The sequence below is a fragment of the Helianthus annuus genome, chromosome 5 (genome assembly GCF_002127325.2).
Source record: "Helianthus annuus cultivar XRQ/B chromosome 5, HanXRQr2.0-SUNRISE, whole genome shotgun sequence".
In the NCBI taxonomy this organism is placed as follows: domain Eukaryota; kingdom Viridiplantae; phylum Streptophyta; class Magnoliopsida; order Asterales; family Asteraceae; genus Helianthus; species Helianthus annuus.
Window position 1 is genome coordinate 126,283,004 of NC_035437.2, and position 23,694 is coordinate 126,306,697.

A 23,694-nucleotide genomic window follows, 5' to 3' on the forward strand; every position below is an offset into this window, starting at 1 on the left:
ACCCGTTGAGACAAAATGTGCAATTTTTACTTTGTTGTTTATATAATGTACTATTTTAATGACTATAACAAATAAAAATATGATTAATAACTTACATATCATATTCAGACCACATATAACAAACTAAATCAAAACGATTACTTAATTAAGTAATTGTATCAGAACCACCTAATTGCATAAGCATCCACATAATAAAGGATGATAGCTTCCATATCCAATGTACGTGCTCAAAAATAAGTTATTTGTTCACTAAGCACTTGCCAAATACATATATCCACAAATGATTATAGAGAAGGTAATAAAGACATGTACTAAGTTTATATATATGGAAATCTATAATATGATACTTTCGAGTATTATTCGGGTAAATGGGCCGGGTATCGGGCGGGTATCCCTAAATCCCATACCCGTACCCGATTTTTTTCTTTTTTAAGCCCGTACCCGGCCCATACCCATTGGACATACCCGACCTGTATGTTTCGGGTATAACCATCGGACTTGGACTTTTTTGCCATTCCTAGTAATCAAGGCAAAATTTAATAACGGTCTTTAGCATCTTGCTAAAGGTCTATTTTGGGTTTAATACATGACTACTTTTTGCTGCTATAAAAATAAAAAAAACAAAAAATTACCGTTACAGCTTTGATTTAATTCATAGCTAAACCAAACAAACCCCACTCATTCTTCATTCTCTCCCTATTTTAATCCCAGAAAGTCAAAAAAAAAGTCATTGTCACCACAAATTTCAATTTCTCCACTACTGTACAACAAATCAACGAGCGGGAAAATAATATCTTTTCAAATCCACCGATTTCACTATATTCATTCGCCATCAATCATCTTCCACAGATTTCAGTTACACTTCACCTTCAACATCCTCTTCCTACGTTTTTATCGATCTTCAATTTCAAGTTCCAAAACCCTAACTTGATACTCGCTATTAGCTGCATAATTTATAGATCTAGCTATGGGAGTAGAGAACTATCACGTCATAGAGCTTGTAGGTGAAGGATCCTTCGGTAAAGTATACAAGGGGAGACGCAAGTTCACCGGTCAGGTATTCGCTTTCAGATTCATCGGTTTTTCAATTCTTTTTCTTTTCTTTTGTTTTGAATATGTGTTTATGTCTCTGGAAGAATAGACTGTTGCAATGAAGTTCATACTCAAGCATGGTAAAAGTGAAAAGGATATTCAAAATCTCAGACAAGAAATTGAGGTATTATTAATGTCATATATATATATATGTGTGTGTGTGTGTGTGTTAGGGTTTGACTCATACGATGCCTGTTTTTGCAGATTTTGAGAAAATTGAAACATGAGAATATTATTCAAATGTTAGATTCGTTTGAGAGTCCACAGGAGTTCTGTGTTGTTACCGAATTTGCTCAAGTAAGTTACTAGCTCTGTTCTTTTTACACAACTCTTATTGGGCCTTGTTTATGCATATACTGTTAAATGTTACTTTCTTTTAACTGGATGCGTTTTGATACAGGGTGAATTGTTTGAAATTCTTGAAGATGATAAGTGCCTGCCTGAAGAAGAAGTGCAGAAAATTGCAAAGCAGCTGGTACTTCCTTAGCTGAATGGGCTTTAAAAGCTTAAATTTACATTATATGTTGCTGTCTTGCTGACAATTCTTTATATAAACTGTAAGATATTAACATATTTAACATGTTTATGCTTTTTAAATATACTCAGGTGAGAGCTCTGCACTATTTGCATTCCAACCGAATAATTCATCGTGACATGAAGCCACAAAACATCTTGATTTGTGCCGGGGGTGTCGTTAAGGTTGGTTGGAAACTCTAATCACTTCTGTTTAATAACACATTTTACACAAGTCATTTGAATTATTTGTTTATGTATCTATAAATAATTATGTTTTTCTGTTAGTAGAAGTCGGCTTTTGTATCAGAACGTTTTCGCAAATGTATATGAGTGGATTATTGAAGTTTCATGAATCTTGATATGTACCCAGGGTGCAAATTCCTTGCTGAAAAAGTAGTTTACTGTACATTGTGAAAATGCATGAGTGGATGTTTCATGCATTAGTTATGACAATTTATGTATTTTGATTAATCGAATGACCTATACATAAGAGCCTTTATTAAACTACATATTGTTAATTTGTCTCTAGTTTTAGGTTTATTGGTTTGGTTCCTCGCATACATTTTTGTTGAAGAGAATATTCTTTTAAGCAATTAACCATAACTAATCATCTTTCCCTCATGAAACAGCTATGTGATTTTGGGTTTGCACGTGCTATGTCAAATAATACAGTTGTTTTACGTTCGATAAAAGGTACATAGCTTCATTACCTTCCTTTAGTAATTGTTTTGTATATATATATTTATCAAATAATTATTCATGCATTTTTTTCAGGTACTCCATTGTACATGGCCCCAGAACTTGTACGAGAGCAACCCTACAACCACACTGTTGATTTGTGGTCTACAGGGGTCATTCTGTAAGCTATTTCTTCCTGAAAAGCTTTGAATTTTTGTTTATTTTACTTTTAGACTATGTGCGGATATAACACATCAAAGCTTTAACTTGTACTAATAACAAAATTTGAATTCCGTTATTTTTGTATGAAGCTTAAATGTGTGTCCATTCTGTTCTTGTAAGTTATCTGTGAAATATGATTGGTGAACACTTGATCTGGATTCATATTCTCTAACTTGGATTTGTTTGATATATTTTAGGTATGAATTATTTGTTGGCCAACCTCCTTTTTACACTAATTCAGTGTATGCACTTATCCGACATATCATTAAGGTATGAGCCTCTAAACCAAATTAAATCGTAAAGTAGGATTCTATGACACACAAAGTCGTTTTTATGCTACATCCAGGATCCAGTGAAGTACCCAGAAACCATGAGTGCAAACTTCAGAAGCTTCCTTAGGGGGCTGCTTAATAAGGTATAATTACAAGTCTCTAAAGTAGTTCTTTTTTTTTTTTTTTGTAATTTGTATGTATTGTTGTTTAATTACGACCAACCTGCAACATGTATCAATCTTGAGAGCAGGATCCTCATAGCAGGCTGACATGGCCCAAGCTTCTTCATCATCCATTTGTTGCAGAAAATCTCGAAGATGTTGAGGCTAGGGTACTTATCTTTTATTTATTTATTTATCTATTTTTATGATGGATTTTTCGGCCTAATCACAAAAAAACTTACATCTTGGGAATGTTAATTGATTACAAGGAGTTTCGTGCCAACACTGCTGCTTCTATTGGAAGTGATGCTGCTTGGAAAGGCGAACAACATGTACAAGTAACTGGTTTGATCTCTGCAAGTCCAGAAGGTAGGCCTTCATCGAAAAAGACACAATTTTTTTTTAACTGATCATGAATAAGCATAACCAAATATAAAAGACATTTTTGCAGGTAAAAGTCGATCTCCCACAACCAATGATGAAAATACCACAGATTTGAGTCAACACTCAACTATTGATCGTGTGTCGCCGCAACCAGAGTCTCAAAGGGTCATAGAAAGTGACGCTATACAATCAGGTAAACTACAACTCAATACTAGATTTTTTTTTTTTCTGAATTATGAGTTCATAACACAAACTTCACGTATTCTTCATGCTAATTTTGTTATGTCATGCGTATCTGGGTTTACTACGTGTTGATGATATTCAAAAGTTAAGTGAAGTTTATGCTCCATGATAGCAAAATCTTATATAGTGGACTACTATGTTCTTATATAGTGGACTACTATGTTCTTATATAGTGGACTACTATGTTCTTGTAGCTCACAACTCCTACTTGTGATTGGTGTTTTTATCTAGCAATGGGCACATACTATGTTCTTGTAGCGCACTCTTTTATTGAGCTGTTAATACATATAATTGGATACTCAAAACTTGGTTTCAAGTTTATATTTGTAATGTCTGGCTGTGAGTCTTATTTGGAAAAAATAACATGTTTTGGTTATTTTAAGAGGAACTAACATGATAATGCAACTAAAAAGTGTGATCTTGGAAGTCTATGAATGATGATGAAATAGAATTAAGAGGTTGGAGTTAATGAATATATTAGAAGGAAACCACAGAAGGGACATAACACTGGACACATATGCATCCTTCATAATTATTCATATTTGGATATACCTTCTAGAGTTCTAGTAACAAGGCACATAAATAGTTCAGTAACAGTTATTTTGGATATGTTCATATAAATATATTGAGGTAAAGATGCATGATTGGTTCTGTCCTCTTAACAGGTTGCCAGCTACTGGACAAATTGGAAATTAACTCTCGCAGTGTGAAGGGTGCCAAGTTAATCGGCCAAGACAACGAAGCACTGTCAGTTATCTTGTTGCCTCTAAAAAATCGGCAGTGCAGGTAACACATAGCATTTTAAATTTCCTGAATATTTTCTGAAGTGTAGAAAGATTTAACATACTGTTACGCTTTGGTTTCTTATGAGGCTTTATGACACATTTTTGTTCAGGGATCAAGATGTTCTCTCTGCAAACCAGTCCTTGAAAGTTCTTTTAAATTTAGTTGCTGCTGGTGCCATTAATTCTACAGGAGTTCTTGATGAAATTTTTTGGGAACTTATAGGCTTTACTGCTAATCTCCTTCGCCTAAAAAAGTCAGATTTTAATGACTTGCTGGTAAAGGTATGTTGCTATATGCCAAGACTTGCACGGCTACCAACTTGGTTATAATTTTATGATTAAGATGTTTGCAATTTATATCTCGTGTGCAGTGTTTCTCAGTTATCAAAAAGTTATTGGATAACTGCGGAAGTGGGTTTGGAGATTCATACCTTAGGCATTGGGTTGCTATGGTGGAGCTTCATAAAGAGGTTTCCAGTTCTGCTGAAGATGCATCTGGAAGACTTCTTTATGAATCGATTGCCTGCATTACTGTTATAGTATCTCGAGCAGCACAGAGTCTAAAAGCATCTTTGGCAACCAACCGTGCTGATATGGCGATCAATGGACTTAAAGAGATATTAGATCATGCTAAATCATCAGGAGTAGCAGATACTTTGCTTTCACACTTAATGACTAGTGGCACAAGTTTAATGTCTGGCTCGGCGAGTTTGTTACGTGTCGCTTGTGAAGCATGTAGGGCTATTTGGTCGTTGATAGATGCATTTGAGATTCAATCTACAAAGCAAAATGCACATGTATTTCCCTTGAGCTCAATGTATTCCCACTCTTTGGATCGGCTTAACTTTAATGGAGATGATCCTGAACCGTTGATTGGTATTGATTCTGAAAGAATAGTTGATGGGGTTACTCGAGCATTTCTCAGATCTAAAGCTCTACAAGTTGCGTTTTACTATTGTCTTCGCCAAGGCCTAGAGGTTGCATGGTCTTCTGCTATTCAGGTGATTACTTTTTTTTAATATACTGTCAGCTCCTAGATGAGCCATAATGGGCCAACCACATCAGTTGGGTAGCATATCAAAATGTGTAATCCTTGGGGTCAGGTTGAATTGGGTATTTGTCTAAATTTTCATTTTGTTTTTTTTTTTTTAAGTTTTATAGTGTGTCAGGCTGTCAGTCTAAGCAGTTAATGCTGTAAGAAATCGGATATCGATCAAGGACCGATATTTTTATATATGTTATCGTGGTGGGATATCGGTAATTTTAATATCAAAATGTGTAATCCTTGGGGTCAGAACATAGTTATTAAAGGCGCTAGGCGCACTCAAGGCGCATAGTCCTTGCCTCGGGCCTAAGAGCAAGGCGTAAAAAAACGAGGGTCTGAGAAAAGAAAAGCGCACGATGAGAAAAATGAAAAATATATTATGTATTAGAAAACTAAGAATATTCTTCAAATAAAATAAACAAACGCTATAATATAACATTTAATATGATATATTTTGTACCAAAAGTTCTAAAATATTTAGTGTACTGTTGTAGAAAAATAATTTGCCTTAGATAAAAGTAGAAACCTAGCAAGAATTTTGCCGGAAAATATCGAAAATCTAGGAATTCCGTCGAAATCTGCGCCTGAACCATCTTCTGGAGAATTAAAGCGCACTTGTCTCGACTTAAAGTGCAATTGCCTCGCCTCACTTGGAAAATGGGCCTAGGCGCAAGAGGTGATGTCTTTTAACAACTATGGGCTTGGTTTTTAAAAAGCGAGAGACGCACAAAAGCGACGAGGTCTCAAAATGAAGCGCAAAACGCAAAAGCGTTGGGCTTTTCGTCCCCGAGGCGCAAGAAGATTATATAAATTAATTTATATATATCCCATAGTTTTTTAGCATTCCTTATCCAAAATATAGTTATAACTAAGGTTTATATATGATTTTACCTACATGTACAAGCCAAAAAACCTATTGTCCAACACTTTCATGCATAAAACAACATAAAAACACCCAAAATACATAAGGCGCGCGCCTTAGACCTCAAAAAACCCAAAAAAAATGCGCTTTTCTTGCGCTTTGTGGAAAAAGCACGCCTCAGGTGCCATGAGGCGCTGGGGACCGATAATTGATATATCGGTGAAATATCACCGATATTAACTGCATAGCTGTCAGTTATGTTATGATTACAGAATTCAAGTTTTTTCAATAATAATTTGATTATTTAAATACAAATATTTAGGAGCCTTACTTGAGGCTATGTTGGCACTATTCCACCTAATATGACCCGCTTTCTTTTAAAGCTACACACACTTTCTCTTTTGACCTGTTAGAGACAAAACATAACTCAATCTTTCATTACTTAAAGAGTGATGCAATTCTTTTCTTTTCCAGATCATCTTAAGGTGTTCCCTGCACAATAGCTCAGTAAGTGGCGTTTTATGTGGTCTTCCTAGCTCTTTACCTGTTACGACAGTCGTTAGTGGCGGTGGTGATAATACAATCATCTCCGAGATATTTTCAATACTATCACTTTGTGCTTCTATGGACAGACCTTCACAAACAGGCGACACAAACAATCTAAAAAGTAAGATATCCAATCCATGTGCTTTAATTTGCCATTCATGTCTTCTACTCGCTGCAGTTGCACAATCCCTAAAGTCAACCGGAAGAAACTCTGCTCTTTTCATGCTTACATCATCAACAAAAAAACAACACTCGCGCCTCTCTGATCTTGCACACCATTATTCTTTATGTGATAGAATACAGAATTCCTTTCAACCTCATTCCATGTCCGCTATGTTGGCGCTTGCTTCTATTTTGTCCCTTGAGAGTAACTCTTCTGTTGAAACATCGATATCTGAAATAGCCGTGCCTTTGATTCCCCGAAGTGCCACGCTTTGCGGGTACTTAAGGATGGTAACCGATAATAACAATGGAAACAAGCTCTCGTATTGGCACGGGTTTCGGGATGGCTGTGTAGGTTTGTTAGATTCCAGATTGATGTGGGGTGGGGCTTTAGCAATTCAACAGTTGTGTGCCAGTGGTATTCCTCAAACTCTTATTGATTTGTTGGGAAACAACCATTCAGATCAAAATCAAATCGGACTATCGCCTGTTGGCGTTGTATGGACTGTTTCGTCACTATGTCAGTGTCTGCCAGGTGGCAGCTCTACTTTTCGCCAGGTGTTGCTTAAACTCGAGCATGTGAAACTTCTGTCTGATTTATTATCAGATGTACATCTTAAGCTTATAAGATGTTGGGGTGGACCCGGTGGAGGGAAAAACGGAATACGAGATACAGTTAATGCTGTTATTAATCTTCTCGCATTTCCATTTGTGGCGGTACAAAATGTAACAAATTCTCCATCTGCTGTTACTGGGACTGCTGCTTCAATAAGTAGCGGTTTTCTTTTAAATATGGGGTCTCCCGGTGGTAAAGTTGGTGCCGATGACAAAGAGTTCGTTAAATCAATAGAAGCAAGCATGAAGAAATATATTCAAATCCTTCTTGAGGTCGATATTTTCTTAATTTTCTGTATTTTATTTCAATTAACTTTTTTTTTCTAGATTTTAATTTTGTGAATTCTGTTTCTGAACCTGCAGGCGGGAATTCCAGCCAGTATAATTCAGTGCTTGAAACATGTGGACTTAAAGGATGCTGCAAGACCCGTTGCGTTTCTAGCCAAAATGACGGGTCACGGGCCATTGGTTGTACAACTCCTTGGCAAGGGTCTGTTGAATCCAAATACAATGAGACGGTTACTTGATAATTCTTCACCAAGGGAAGTCAAACTGGATGTTCTAATGATAGTTTCAGATGTAGCTCGTATGCATAAGGTCTGTCGCTCGGTCTTTATTGACTAAGTATGTTTTTGATATTGATTATTTATATATTATTATGAATTTTAATCATACATTACGCAGGATTTTTATGAGCACATAAAGGGAGCAGACATCTTGGAACACTTGAAAGGCTTTCTTACACATGAAGATCCTAATATACGTGCTAAGGCATGCAGTGCTCTAGGAAACATGTGCCGACATAACTCCTACTTCTATAGCTTGTTGGTACGTATCAACCATCTTTTGCTTACGTAAATAGTCTTACAACAAATTACAACCGACACAACTTTTTCTCGTTTCTTATAGGCAAAGCATAATATTGTCAGTCTGCTGGTTGATCGCTGCTCTGACGGAGACAAACGCACCCGTAAATTTGCTTGTTTTGCAGTAAGATGACATTTTGATTTTTTTTTTAACCACAACAAATTGCTGAATTATCACTTGACTGACTATTGTTATTTTGAATAGATTGGTAATGCAGCGTATCACAACGACTTCTTTTATGAAGAGCTGAGGAGATGCATCCCTCAACTAGCAAATCTGCTACTTTCGGAAGAGGAAGACAAAACAAAGGCAAATGCATCAGGTGCTCTTAGCAATCTGGTTCGAAACTCCAACAAACTTTGTCAAGATATGGTTTCTAAAGGGGCAATGCAGGTAGGTACACCATACTCTTGACTTTTAAACTTTATTATTAGTATTACAATGTCTTTATTGCCTGTTTACATGGGCTTTGCAGGCTTTGTTGAAGTTGGTTGAAGATTGTTCAGTTGTCATCCCCAACCCAAGTAGGAAAGATGCTATTAGCGAGTCACCGTTAAAAATAGCTCTTTTTGCATTGTATAAGATGTGCACACACGCACCTTGTCGACAGTTTCTTCGCACATCTGATCGTTACCCAGTACTTGGAAAACTCCGGGAATCAGGAGATGATACGATTTCTGAATATGCTTCTGCCATTCTTAAAAAAACTGCTCAACCGTGATGGTATTCATGTTTGACCTTTCGCATTTTGCTTGCTTGGTTCAAATCAACTGCTTGTTTGTCTTAAGGCTTTAGTTGACTAACTTTTAATTTGATTGCATTGCATTGCAGACAACCTTTATTTGGCACAGGGAGCATGACATACTCCAGTTAAACCGCAACCTTTGTTTGGCACAAGGAGCATGACATATTCAAGCTGAACAGCTTATTGTATGTTAATTTATTTTCTGTTTAAGTATTAGCCTTAGTTTATTGAATCAAATTTCAAATCTGTTGAATGGGATGAAGAATCTGTAGATTGAGGGGGAGGGTGTGTGGATGTAAATATAACATTATTCCATATTTTTGTAATGATGTGGTGGACATACTTATGATGCACACAATTTACTGATGTGTTTTTCCTCATTCCCTGATTAGTTAAAGTGTTTTGGCATTTACACAAAAACATCCATGGCCGTTTCTGTGGTTGGGTTATTGCGTTGCAGCAACATAGGTGAGGCGTGTACACAAGGCACATCAAGGCGCACATTTTACAATAAACTTGTCAAGATTAAGTTCATACGTTTCCTAATAAGATGAATAAAATTTATTTAACAACTGTAATGGACTTTTAAATGATTAACATTTACAATAGTCAACTTAAAGTAAGTTTGATGAAACATTATATTATAACTACTACATTTACGAAACGGATGAACAATGCTTTATTTTTTTGCCTTTTTTGCCCTTTTGCGTTTTCCTTTTTTTATTTTTGTAGTTTTATTATTTTTTTCCTTTTTGACTTTTTTGGCTTTTTGTCTTTTTCTTTTTTGATTTATATTGCATGAACACTAGTTGTTTTTAGTTTTTTTCCATGTTTCAACTTTTTTTGTTTGCCTTCCCTTTTATTTTTTGGGTTTTTTTATAGTTTTGTATTATTTTATACTTTTGTGATTTATTTAATCTTTTGCTTTTTATTTACAGTTTTGTATTCTTTTACCTCTTAACTTTCAGCATTGACACTTACAAACTTTATAAAAACTTTGTAATATAGTTATAAAAACTTTGTAATAAAGTTTTACGTGTTTATTTTTATTTACGTGTTGGTATAAATTAAAATTGATTTGCGCTATTTTGTGTTTAGACGTAAATTTTTCACGGAAATGAGTTGGGTCAAGTATAATATGTTCTCATCCGTATAATTATGTACGTTTTCAGTTAGTCTATATTTTAACGTAATTTTTTTTGGAAAATGAGTCAGGTCAAATATATAACACTTTCACACTTATTTTTATTCACGTCTTCAATTTCTCTACGTTTTGACGTAAATTTTGTTCGGAAACAAGTAGAGTAAAATATAATACGTTTTCCTTAGACGGTATAAATCCGAGTCACTTTGCGTTTTGACATCGCCGTAACGCGCCGTAACTATTTTCTTACGTGCTTATTTTATTGCACGTGTCGGTATAAATTCAAGTTGTTTTACCTTTCAATGAAGTTTTTTTTTTTTTTTTTTTTTTTTTTTTTTTTTTTTTTTGAGAATATGTCAAATCAAATATAACACGTTTCTATGCTTATTTTTATGTACTTTTTTTTTCTTTCTTGATTTTTTTTCTAGACTTTATTATTTTTATTTCTATACTTTTCTTTATGTTTAGTGTTTTAGTTTAATGTTTTTTTTATCGAAGTTACATTTAAGATAACGTTTAAGTTTTCATTTACAATTAATTTAAAATCAACCCATATCGCTCAATATTTTAAAAACCGGTAAATACCGGCAGGTTATACCGGTATTACCTTTTTCAGATGTAAATCCGATACGAAACACCCCGGTAAATAAGTGAAACGGCATAAGGTTTGTACCGACGGTAAAATCCGGTATACCGGTTTGAAACGTAATCCCGGCACCGGCCCGGGGTTATTTTAGTTTGGGTTGTTACTTATTTTTATTATATATGTTACTTATCTTATGTAATTTTTATATATTATGATTATTCGTAACAAAAAGTTCTTATTTAATATTGTATGAAACGAAAATAGTTATCCTCTAGTTGATGAGGATGGCGATAATAGTGAATTTCATCTTTTATGCGATCGTGAACTTGATGTATTCAACACTCAAATGGCTTAAACATATTGTACACATTCATTTAAAAGAGCTTGTTGGAAAATTCAATGATTTTCGACTATCTTTAGGATTATTTTTTATGATGGGTTTACTTTTAGATCATCTTTTAATATGTAATCATGCAATTTTTGGATTAACTTTTGAGTTGATGTTGTAATTTATGAAATTATAGAGTTAACTAGTCAACCCAGTTGAACCGCTCGATACAACCTGGTTCAACCGGTTGAACCATTTTTTAATCCAATCCGGTTTGATTTGAAAACCAGTTTTTAAAACATTGATATCGCTGTCCAATTTAAATTTATTTTTATGGTTTTCGATTGATGTAAAAAATGTGTCAATATTCTTTTGTGTTTATTTCTTTCGGTTGGTTGTTATATTGAACCAAAATAGATATCAAACGAAACCCCGCAGCGTAGCGCGGGTAATCTCACTAGTTATTTAACATTCACGTTGTTTTGATACATGAGTCATGAGTCATGAGTGCAAGTTGAATTATTACATCATTCATAATTACCTCATCTATAAATTATAATAAATCAAAACTATCTTAGGCTGTAAGGTTTTCACTTAAGCCACTAATTGTCACACGTCATTATTATACTCCTTATTGTTTTGCTTAGGAGGGAAAACACAAAACTTTTATTGGTTTTGTTTTCTCACAAATTTTAAGACTTTCCTTTTGTGAGATTGTTTTCTTTTGAATGTGATTGCAAATCACAAATCTTAATAAATACAATAAATAAACACAATGACCTTTTAGAATATAATCTATAATTGTAACTAATATAACACATTTTTAAAAATTATAATATATATTTTCCGCAATCAATATAGTTTAAATTGCTTTTTTTTGTTTAAATAAATTAAGATAATAATTATTACCTTTTGCGTATTGTTATTATTATTTTTTTAATGAAATCTTGAATGATAACTAAACATCATTTCCATATTTAAAATGTATGCATATTTATAAATAAACAACAATTTGATGTTTAGCTAATGATTATTAATAAAAGTCAAACACAATCACTATCAAAGGTTAGATTGTACTTATAAGAATCGGTTTTTGTTCATGATAGTTGTATGTAACACTATCAAGAATAAAAAGAAGACATAAAGTCAAGTTACTGATATTAGACAAAGATGAAAAACGTTACAAATAAGACGACAAATGTGGTGTACAACGAAATATTAGAGATTTATAGATTGATTATATGTTTGTACTTACTAATAAGGTTGGTGACCCATTAACAAAGGCAAAAGCCTTTAGGTATACTTATATTTGAGGGTCTTAGATTCGAGACTTTAAGTTCCACATACAATATAAATAATAAAGAATAAAAAGAACTTTTATATTGTAGTTTAACATTTTCCCATATTTAATGTATCATTTCGTTTACAAAATGAATTATATTATATTATATATTATATAAAGTAAAATATATTATATAAAACGACCTGTGATTTTTTTTGTATTTATTTGTTAATGAGAAGCAATTTCGTGTTAAAGAGTAGGGGGTGTTAAAATATGTTAATAATCGTAACACAGGAACCAATTGTGAGTATAGTAGTATCTACATTTATGTGTAATTTATCAAAGCAATAGATTTATAAGAAGTATTTTTTTATACAACCCGTGTAACACACGGGATCTTAAACTAGTCTTCTACAAAGCATGAACTAACTTAAACAATTTACATAGATATTTTACTTCCCACTCTTGATATATGAGTGCAAGTTGTTTTATTACATAATTAAGAAGTATCTCATCTTCTACAAAGCACGAGCTTAGGCCATGGGGTGTACTCTAACATTTAGAGTGTTAACAATGACATGGCATGTTAACTAACATTGCAAACCACTCACTCTTTGTGTTAAAGTGCATTAAATGAGTTATGTGTTAACATGTTAACCCAATGTTAAGAGATTGAATTAATTATTATTTTCTTTTTTAGACAAAAACCCAATGTTAAAGTGCATTAAATGAGTTATGTGTTAACATGTTAAACCATTTCCTTAGAGTGGGACAAAGTGAAATGAAGAAAAAAAGTTGATGTGTTACTTAGGTGGAGTTAAGTTAGATTAAAGTATACCCAAAGGCCTTATATCTTAAACAATTTACGTAATAGAGATTCTACTTTTCACTCTTGATACATGAGAGCAAGTTGTTTTATATCGTTCATAAGTACCTCATTTTCTACAAAGCACGGGATTTAACTTAATAATTTACATAAGACATGTTACATCTCACTCTTGATCCATCCTGTGGTTTGGGGGCACTGACACTCTTACCCCTTATTTTCAAAATTTTGTTGCTTTACACCCGATGTTTCCTGATTGCATCAATGTACCCCTGAGGGGTAAAACTGTAGCCTTACCAAAAGGGTATTTTCGTAATCTTACCCATATTTATTTATTAAACTTCAGTTGTACACCCTGTGCTTTACTTATGCTGACACGTTTACACCCTGTTTTATTAAAGTCGTCTTCTCCGACAATGTTCTGACCACTCCGACGATATTCCGACCACCGAAGCAAAACCCGGTGCCACCGGGACTGAGTTGGAAACACGTCGGAGCAAAACATGTTTTTATTAAAGTCTTCTTCCTCATCCATACCCTTTCGTACCCAAAACATGACATGATTTCTTCCCTGGTGCCACCGAGACCGAGTCGGAAGCACATCGGAGTTCTAAACTACTCTATCTACACTTTCCATTTGTTCCTGCTTCGCTGTCTATGACCTTTAGAGACTTGCCGAAGAGTTTGAACGTCGGCCAAATCCAAACCCGACCATCCGACCTCCATCGTCGGTATTTTTCTTGTGCGTTCATAGGATTTCGAGTAGGGCTTGTGCAACTTGGTTGCAAACGGGTCATGGGTTCGGGATGAGACAACTGAACAGAGCGATGTACATGCGTTATAGGTTCGATTAGGCGAGCATGAACCCGATTAGTTTAGAGATGAGTTGCAGGTTTTGCTCCGGTGGTCGGAATATCCCCGGAGTGGTCGGAACATAACCGGAGAAGACGACTTTAATAAATCAGGGTATAAACATGTCAGCGAAGGTAAAGCACAGGGTATAAATGTATCGGAACTCTAATTCTTTTTTATTATGAGGGGCAAAAACCTTTTTTCACACGCTGGGGGCTGAACATTAATGCAATCAGGCAAACGCGAGGGTAAGACAACAACTAAAACACCCCCTTACTTTGAGATTGCACACTTTCACTCCCTACATTTCTATTTTTTTATGAAATGTCATTTTCATCCCTTTTAGTTTCTAATGTTTCAAGTTCACCCCATATTTTCATACTTTTACTTGAAACGATTTCCTCACGTGCTTACTTTTACATGTCGGTCAAATATAATATGTTTTCATGCTTATTTTTATGAACGATTTAAGCTTGTCTACGTGATGACATAAATATAGAAAATGCCATTTTCGCACGTGCTTATTTTTATGTATTAAACTCAAAAGTATTCGGAAATGATTCGGGCCAGACATAACACGTTTTCACAATTATTTTTATGTACGGTTTAAGCTGGTCTACGTTTGGACGTAAATTAAAATAATACATTATTTCCTCATGTGGTTATTTTTATATATGTGTCGGTATAAATTCACGTTTTTAGGTAAATGGTATAAATTTAAGTTTTGACTTTTTTTTACAGAATCGAGTCGAGTCAAAATGTGATACGTTTTTATACTACGCTTTCAGTTGGTCTACGCTTTGACGTAAGAACTACTGTACGTTTTGACGCCGCTACGTCTTTATGCAAAGGTAAGGGTGGTCGGTGGTGTGGTTAAGTCGAACCCATTATTAATTCCGTTTTTATAGCTACTTTGAGTTGTATTTGATACGTTCAAATACGTGTTTTTACATAGGTGACGCATTACATAACGCTTTGACTTATCCATTCAACATTTACGATGTACCCGTGTCACAACACGTGTGAGTCTTATTACTAGTTGTTATTATAAGTTTCGGGTGATTTAGGTCAGATCACGACCCATTAACATCAACGGTATGGTTACATCTATTTGAGCCACGCCCAAATTACTTTTGATATATAAAGTGTCACAATCTGTAAAATTACATATAAAATTGACTGAACTATATATAAAAATCCCTAATATTGTCCAAAATATCGTATTTATTTTTAATTATGACTTGTTAACTTTTAACGCGGTTGAAATCTAATAAATGTAAAAAAAATCATACCATATTACTTTTACCAATTTAAGATTTTTACATAATCAATTTAAAAAAAATCAAAAGTATAAGTATTTTAAACAAATATATCAAAAACAGTTTTATATGTATCTTGTAACGGTCCAAAGACTTATTACATTAAAAATTACAATTAAGTGGATGAGAAAAAAAATTAACATTAATTAGTATTTTAAGTTAAGATAATTTTTTATAACAGTAAAAAAAATCTCAAAACATCTAGGTTCCTTCCTAACGGTACGTAACGGGCGGGAAAGAATATGATTTAAAATCCCACCGATTACACACTACAATTTCATCATCATCTTCAGTATTCATTCAGATTCAGATACATCTTCACCTACAACTTCTTTGATTCCTCCTGGTACGTTTCTTCAATATGTTTTCATGTTGTTAAAGTTTTGAAACCCTAACATATGATCATATACTTTATCTTATTCTTCGTTCGTGTGAATTTATAATCGATGTTATTCGCAGTTATTTGTATGATAAAGCAAGTAGAGATCGAGCTTCTCGTATTTGCTTGGATTCGGCCTTTCATCACCGACGGTAAATTGAGATCGGCAAATCAACCATTGATGTGAAACCCTAAATTTAATCTGTTTCCACATGCATGTTTTGATATTGTTTGATGACTTTGATCGAGTGTTTTCTATCATATTTGGCACTAGGCACCTGCTTGATTTATGCTTTCATGCTTTTCTGATTCTACTAATGAAGAATCTGGATCATTATCTACACTCTACAGTAGTTAATTATCGTTTCTAACTTGATTATAAAGTCGTTAATGTATTGATTTGACTAAAGAAATGATTGTTAATTTGTTTTGGTTCATTATGATCTATATTCATGTGTATTATTCTTTATTCTTGATGTCTTGGTTAAGTGTGTTTAATTTGTTTTGAGTAAATTACGATTTTGGCCCTTGTGGTTATATCACTTTTACCCTTTTAGCCCAAAAAAGAATTTTTTAACATCTGAGCCTCCAACGTCTTTTTTTTTAACCCTTTTGACCCCTAACACTAACCCCATCCATTAAATGTTAGGGGCCAAAAGGGTTAGGATAAAAGACGTTAGAGGCCAAAGGGTTAGAAAAAAAGACGTTGGGGGCTCAGACGTTAAAAAATTCCTTTTTGGGCTAAAAGGGTAAAAGTGATATAACCACAGGGGCCAAAATCATAATTTACTCATTTGTTTTTGTAGTTGTAGCTTATTTTTGATGTGTGACATGTACATGATGGTTAATTTGCATGCATTTTCCCTCAAACTAAGCTTGAAATTCGTTTTTAGTATTGTAATGTTAGAGTGAAATAACTATTTTCATTTTGAAGTTTGGACAAGTTGAAATTGGTATGCTCGGTTTGATGTTCTAGGCATAGGGGTTTGGTTTCAATAAGATGGAACTTATGCGAGCCATTCTCGGTTTCAGTCTAAACGAAACATGGTCAAATCAACTACACTCCTAAGTAACTTAACCATTACATTTACTTAAGTTAAAGCGAGCGTGCTTATCCGTTTAATGAAATTTACCTAACAAAACGTTTCTAGGACCTGCAAATTGCATATAACATTCTGTATACTTGATGTCCCCAACTTGGATTGAAATTACCGATTTTATGATTTTTCTAGTACCTTTGTGAACACATCAGCTTCTTGCTTGTTGGATTTGATCTAATGAGGCAACATAGTTTTATACAGCATTCAAACATTCAAGTTTAACCATTCAAATACTTCTCTCTTACTTGTCAAATCATCACCGAACTCCGAAAATACCGTATCTTACACTCTCTCTAGCTTTGATCTGTGAATTAAATATGTTTATTAACACTTAACAACAACTTTATTGCATACTAGTTTCATATATGTTATGCTGCATATTCCAAAAATTGTGTTAGTGATTGTCTGATTATTTTTATGCAGTTTGTAATAACTGGTAGCAGCAGTAGAATCCAAAGATTTAGAGATGGGGGTGGAGAATTATCATGTAATAGAGCTTGTAGGGGAAGGATCTTTTGGTAAAGTATACAAGGGAAGACGAAAGTTTACTGGCCAGGTATACACAACTTCAGAGTTATCATTCTTTCGATTTTCTTTGGGTATTATTTCGATTTTCTTTGGTTATATTTTGATTATATTTTTGTCTATTTACAATAGTTTGTTGCAATGAAATTCATACTGAAGCATGGTAAAAGCAAAAACGACATTCAAAATTTAAGACAAGAAATTGAGGTATTGATGTTATATTTTATATGTATATTTTGTCTGATATTTTTATTCGAGTGTAACGCATCCGATGCTTACTTTTTGCAGATCTTGAGAAAACTGAAACATGAAAATATTATTCAGATGCTAGATTCGTTTGAGAGTCCACAAGAGTTCTGTGTTGTTACTGAATTTGCTCAAGTAACTAGCTTTGTTCTCTTGATTCTCCTTTATACATATATTACAGTGTTGTAAGATTTTACTTCCTATTGATTGAATGCATTTTGATACAGGGTGAATTGTTTGAAATTCTTGAAGATGACCAATGCCTTCCTGAAGATGAAGTGCAGAAAATCGCAAAGCAGTTGGTACTTTACTAACATAACTATTAGTTTCATCCAAGTGTCACTGTTTTATAAATCGAGCATAACTTATGTGCACACAACCGGCTCTATAGGACTTAAACTTTTAGTATGCTGTTTCGTACTTTTTTAGCTACGTTAAGTCTTCTACAGTTCATACATTGCTGATATTTCTTTAACAAAATTGTATGATACCAACATTTTCTGATATATTTTTTTGCGCTTTCTGAAAATATTCAGGTGAGTGCATTGCACTATTTGCATTCCAACCGTATAATTCATCGTGACATGAAGCCACAGAATATCTTGATTTGTGCAGGGGGTGTCGTTAAGGTTGGTTGGTTGGAAACTATGAACTACTTTGTTTGATATCACAAACTATACGAGTCATTATAATTAGTTATATATGTATCGAGATATTCATGTTTTCCTCTTTTTCTTATGAAACAGCTATGTGATTTTGGTTTTGCACGTGCTATGTCAAATAATACAGTTGTTTTACGGACTCATAAAGGTACAGTTATCGTCGTTACCATTCTTTTATCAAAAACTTTTAAATACTGATTACATAATTATCCATTCTTTCTATTTTTAGGCACTCCATTGTACATGGCCCCAGAACTTGTACGAGAGAAACCCTACGACCATACCGTTGATCTGTGGGCTCTTGGGGTTATTCTGTAAGTTATTTCTTCTTCGGAAACTGTATAATATTCTTTTTTTTTTATTTTTTCTGAAATGAAACCTTAAATGTAATGAACTTTGGTGTCTACTTTCTTTTCATGTAAGTTATCCATGTAATATAATTGTGTTGAATTGAAACTATTTAATTTGAATGAATTTGATATATTTTCAGGTATGAATTATATGTTGGCCAGCCTCCTTTTTTAGCTAAAACAATCTTTACACTTATGAAACATATCACCAACGTATGAGCCCCTAAACCAAATTCAGTAATTAAAACTCAATTCTGTGATATACAAATTCATTTTATGCTACTTCCAGGATCCGGTGATGTGCCCAGAAACAATGAGTGCAAATTTCAGAAGCTTCCTTACGGGATTGCTTAACAAGGTATATGTACAAATATCTTAAGCATTTTATTTTAACTACGATAAACCTGCAACTTATGTGAAAATCATGAGAGCAGGATCCTCATAGCAGGCTGACATGGCCCGAGCTTCTTCATCATCCATTTGTTGCGGAGCCTCTCGAAGATGTTGAGGCTAGGGTACTTGTCCTCTCTTATTTATTTTTATGTTTGGATTTAGGCCTAATTACACAAAATGACATTTTGACTATGTTAATTAATTACAAGGATAAACTGGAAAATAACTCTCGCACTGTTATGGGTGCCAAGTATATTGGTCAAGATAACGAAGCACTATCAGTTATCTTGCTCCCTCTCAAAAGTCGGCAATGCAGGTAAAACAACGTTTTTATTTTGTTTTTGTTTTTTTTTTTTAAACTCCTGAACATTTTCTGAAGTGTTATCTTATGAGGTTTTATGACGGCAAAATTGTTCAGGGATCAAGACGTAGCAACCCAGTCCCTGAAAATTCTTTTAAACTTAGTGGCTGCGGGTGCCATAAATTCTACCGGGGTTCTTGATGAAATTTGTTGGGAAGTTATAAACTTTACTGTTAATTTTCTTCGCCTAAAAAGGTCAGATTATAGTGATATGCTGATAAAGGTATGTATTGACCTGTCTGTCATGTCTTTATGCTGTTCAATTTTCAAAATGTCGCCAACTTATTATTAAATTTTATGTCATTTACATCCCGTGTGCAGTGTTTCTCAGTTATAAAAAAGTTATTTGATAGCTCTGGAGGTGGGTTTGGAGATTCATACATCAGGCACTGGGTTGCTATGGTGGAGCTTTATAAAGAGGTTATTATACTCGCAACCCGGGACCGAGAAGTAGATATATATATATACACACACACACTTGAATTTCTCAAACTTTTGGTATTTGTAGGTTTCTGGTTCTACACAAAATGCATCCAACATGGCAGGTTACCAGTCAATGCTTGTAGAACTCTTTGGCAACGGTCTGTTAAATCCAAATAACATGAAACGGTTACTTGGTAATTCTTCTTCTAAAGAAGTCAAAGTGAATGTTCTAATGATAGTTTCAGAGGTAGCTTGTCTGAACAAGGTTAGTCCTTGCCAATTAATTAATTCTATAAAATAGTTTTGACAACTGACTATTATTAACTAAAAAAAATTCATGCAGGATTTTTACAAGTACATACATGGATCAAATATTTTGGAACTCTTGAAAGGCTTTCTTACTCATGAAGATCCTGATATACGTACCAATGCTTGCAGGGCTCTAGGAAGCATGTGCCGGCATAACTCCTACTTCTATGACTTATATGTATGCATCAACTATTATTTGCTCGTAAATAATCTTACAGATATTTACGAGATAACTGTAGAGCTAGCGACCATAACCGGGAAACATGGTTATTTTCTCTTTTGTTGTAGGCAAAGTATAATATCGTCAGTCTCTTGGTTGATCGCTGCTATGACGGGGACAAACACACCCGCAAGTTTGCTTGTTTTGCAGTAAGACGGGATTCTAATTTTTTTAATAACAATATGTATGTTTATATTGAAATAAATAAATAACACCTTGCCACTTTTTTTAATAGATTAGTAACGCAGCTTTTCATAACGACTTCTTATATGAAGAGTTGAGTCGATGTATCCCTCGAATTGCAAATTTGCTGCTTTCAGAAGAAGACTACAAAACAAAGGGGAATGCATGTGGCATTTTTAGCAATCTGGTGCGTCACTCCAACAAGTTTTGTAACGATTTGGTCTCTAAAGGAGCAATGCAGGTAGGTACTTTTGACAACATAACTTTAAATATCTATTTTCTAGTTATTGGCTACTTACATTGGTTTATTTAGGCTATGTTGAAGGTAGTTGAAGATTGGTTTATTGTTGATCCAAATCATGCTATTAGTGAGTCACCTCTTGAAGTGGCTCTTTATGCATTGGCTAAAGTGTGCAGACATGCGCCTTGTCGACAGTTTCTGCGTGCGTCTGATCAGTACCCAATATTTGAAAAACTTAGACAGTCATCCAAAGAAAAGATTGCTGAATACGCTTCTTTTATTCTCAACGAAAGCTCTCAACCATGAAGGTATTGTTGCAAAACTTTCTATACGGTTACATATGTACGGCGAGATGAAAGCATTTTGCCATCTTAAAGCTTTTGTTGATTAACTTATAACTTGATTGCAGTCTGCAGACAACCTTTGTTTGGCAAAATGGACCGCGTTTATAATTTGGAATCCATCTAGTCAATTGTAAAAAAAATGTTAATGATATGGATGGATGTCTATCATTGGTTTTGGTTTGTTTTGTTTTACGTGACATTGTTTACCAATCCTGTTTAGATTTACTATTCGGCTACATCTAACTGTAAGTTCGGCTGGTGATTGACTTGTTAGAAATAACTCAGACACGTCCGATCATTGGCGGTAACTTCCTACCGATCCTGCTAATGGTCCAAGTTAGCATTGATCATAATAGTTATTACTAATATAACTTTTGTACCAAGTTGTTGCTAATTAAAGTTTCCACTAATGCTAATAAATGATCAGTTCAAAATGATTGTCAATACTCGATCTTTAACAAGTTTTACTCCACACATACTCGATATTATAATTTCAGTTTGGTTTGGTTGGTTTTAAGTAAATATAATAATTATACTAATAATGAAACATGTTGGCTAGAAGGGAACCGGTGCAAAAGAGGGTGATCGAATTCTGAATAAAGGGGGTTTGTTTAGGGTTATCTATTTTTCAAGAAAAGAAGTATTGGCAGTGCTTATGATTTAATAAACAACCAGTAAGGTTGGTAAAATGAGCCATTGTTGAGTTGGGTAATCGGTCAAAACAAGTTTGTAAGGGTGTACGGGGTGGTTGCGGCAAGGGGTGCGACAACCCCCTTTGCCGAGTGGCAAACACCGCCACCACCAACATATGCCGCGCGGGGAGGTGAGAGATCGGGGAAAAGTTGCCGCTTGCGGGGAAGGGAAAAGGTGAACGTTTTGGGTGGGGCCCACTAGTATTCTACCAATCTCAGGTTTTTATTTTATTTTATTTAAATGGTTTGGAGGAAATCACCTCCTAGGTTTTTTAATGAGATGGGAAATGACATGACATATTATGATGAGGTGGATGGAAAGTTTGACCCATCTTATTAGGCATGCACCCATTACATCCTAATAGTTGACTCAGAATTTTTTTTTTATTGGAGGCAGAAATTTTTAGGTATGGGTTGTTTGAAAAAAAGGTTTGGTCTAATTCGATAGATCACATAACAAAATGAGTAAATTACACTTTTCGTCCTTTATGTTTGTATAGGATTGCAATAGATGCCCTTTAACTTTAATAATTACAGTCACAGTCCTTTATTTAAAAAATACATTACAACCTAGGTCCTTTGGTCCTAACCTAGTTAAAAATTTTAGTTAAGTCAGGCATGTGCCTTACACATGTGGGTATGTTAGTAATTTTACTATTATATTTTAAATATATTAAAAAAAATGCAAACTAATCTTTCAATCTCAATTCTCTCTCATACAAAACATTTTTTAATTACAAGTCCAAAATCAATCAATATCATCACAAACAGATTCAAAAGCAAGCAAAATTAAATCAAAAGTTGTGATTTATATTTCTTTTCAATTCGTACTTTATGTTTCTTAGAAATTGAAATCAAGAGAATCCAGTTCGTTCTTTATATTTCCTTTACTCAGATTACAACAGAAAATTCAAAAACAATTCAAGTTTTTTCATCTTCATCATAAATCAATTTTCAGTGTATTTCATCTTGTGTTTTATCTCTAGATCTTCAACTTCATTCACTGTTTTTTTGCAAGAAACATATAATGTCTGAGAGTAGAGTGAGAGAAAGCAGAAAAGGTAGAGAGAGAAACCAGATCTTGAATATTCAAGCGGAGATTGTGGGCAACAACAGCGACATCAGAGAAGGGCCCGGCGGTTAGGGTTTTCGAGCAAGACGTTAACAAGCGGCGGCGACGGTATTTAGTTAGGGTTCTTAAGATTTGGGTACAATGGTGGTTTTTAGCAGTTTGCACTCAACCGGCGACGGCTATCACTTTTTTCCGGTGATTGGTTGTTCCATATTAAAGTTTGTTACATGGGTGATTGATTCGTGAAGGAGAATTTGAGTGAAATTGAGTTAGGGTTTTGGATTAGATTTGGGGATTGTATTAAGAGAATTTTGGGTGAAATTTAATGCTAGAATTTATGGCAGAGGTTGAATGATTTATATTTTTGGGTGAAATAACTTGGACATCTTCAAAGATCTTTTTGAATTTATGAGAGCACTGCACTTTTTGAAGATGACCTCCCACAGGTTCCAAAGACTTGAATAAACAATACAGAGATGATGTTTAGAGAGAGAATAGGTGGTTTTTTTATTTAAATATATTTAAAATATGTTGGTAAAATTACTAATATACCCACATGTGCAAGGCACATGCCTGACTTAACTAGAAATTTTAACCAGGTTAGAGCCAAAGGACCTATGTTGTAATGAGTTTTCCAAATAAAGGACTATGACTGTAATTAT

General features: G+C 34.2%; 2 protein-coding genes across 5 annotated transcripts; both read left to right on the top strand.

The window, feature by feature from the left end:
* Positions 1 to 703: 703 nt before the first annotated feature.
* On the top strand, positions 704 to 9,575 carry LOC110941211 (serine/threonine-protein kinase TIO). 2 transcript variants are annotated; one of them, XM_022182838.2, is made up of 22 exons: positions 704 to 1,057; positions 1,142 to 1,216; positions 1,297 to 1,389; positions 1,493 to 1,567; positions 1,699 to 1,791; positions 2,238 to 2,301; positions 2,383 to 2,467; positions 2,706 to 2,778; positions 2,855 to 2,923; positions 3,031 to 3,111; positions 3,211 to 3,310; positions 3,381 to 3,518; positions 4,234 to 4,354; positions 4,464 to 4,635; positions 4,725 to 5,354; positions 6,735 to 7,856; positions 7,947 to 8,180; positions 8,268 to 8,411; positions 8,493 to 8,573; positions 8,655 to 8,843; positions 8,926 to 9,173; positions 9,282 to 9,575. In XM_022182838.2, exons 1-21 carry the CDS (start codon positions 968 to 970, stop codon positions 9,169 to 9,171), a joined length of 3,975 nt encoding a protein of 1,324 aa, XP_022038530.1. In that variant the 5' UTR covers positions 704 to 967; the 3' UTR covers positions 9,172 to 9,173; positions 9,282 to 9,575. The 2 variants fall into 2 exon arrangements, with proteins under 2 accessions (XP_022038530.1, XP_022038531.1); XM_022182839.2 differs by having other exon boundaries at positions 705 to 1,057; positions 3,393 to 3,518; positions 9,282 to 9,561.
* A 6,170-nt stretch (positions 9,576 to 15,745) lies between these two features.
* LOC110941209 (serine/threonine-protein kinase TIO) lies at positions 15,746 to 21,496 on the top strand. Of its 3 annotated transcripts, none has more exons than XM_035990184.1 (21): positions 15,748 to 15,878; positions 15,992 to 16,063; positions 17,435 to 17,567; positions 17,669 to 17,743; positions 17,825 to 17,917; positions 18,010 to 18,084; positions 18,319 to 18,411; positions 18,529 to 18,592; positions 18,674 to 18,758; positions 18,935 to 19,007; positions 19,084 to 19,152; positions 19,229 to 19,309; positions 19,397 to 19,503; positions 19,606 to 19,771; positions 19,870 to 19,968; positions 20,057 to 20,236; positions 20,315 to 20,325; positions 20,410 to 20,458; positions 20,569 to 20,649; positions 20,736 to 20,924; positions 20,997 to 21,327. In XM_035990184.1, the coding sequence occupies exons 3-21, from the start codon at positions 17,478 to 17,480 to the stop codon at positions 21,228 to 21,230; spliced, it is 1,914 nt and encodes a 637-aa protein (XP_035846077.1). In that variant the 5' UTR covers positions 15,748 to 15,878; positions 15,992 to 16,063; positions 17,435 to 17,477; the 3' UTR covers positions 21,231 to 21,327. The 3 variants fall into 3 exon arrangements, with proteins under 3 accessions (XP_022038529.1, XP_035846077.1, XP_022038527.1); XM_022182835.2 differs by adding an exon at positions 21,334 to 21,496 and having other exon boundaries at positions 15,750 to 15,878; positions 20,315 to 20,458; positions 20,997 to 21,232; XM_022182837.2 differs by lacking the exon at positions 20,997 to 21,327 and having other exon boundaries at positions 15,746 to 15,878; positions 20,315 to 20,458; positions 20,749 to 20,918.
* Positions 21,497 to 23,694: the final 2,198 nt, after the last annotated feature.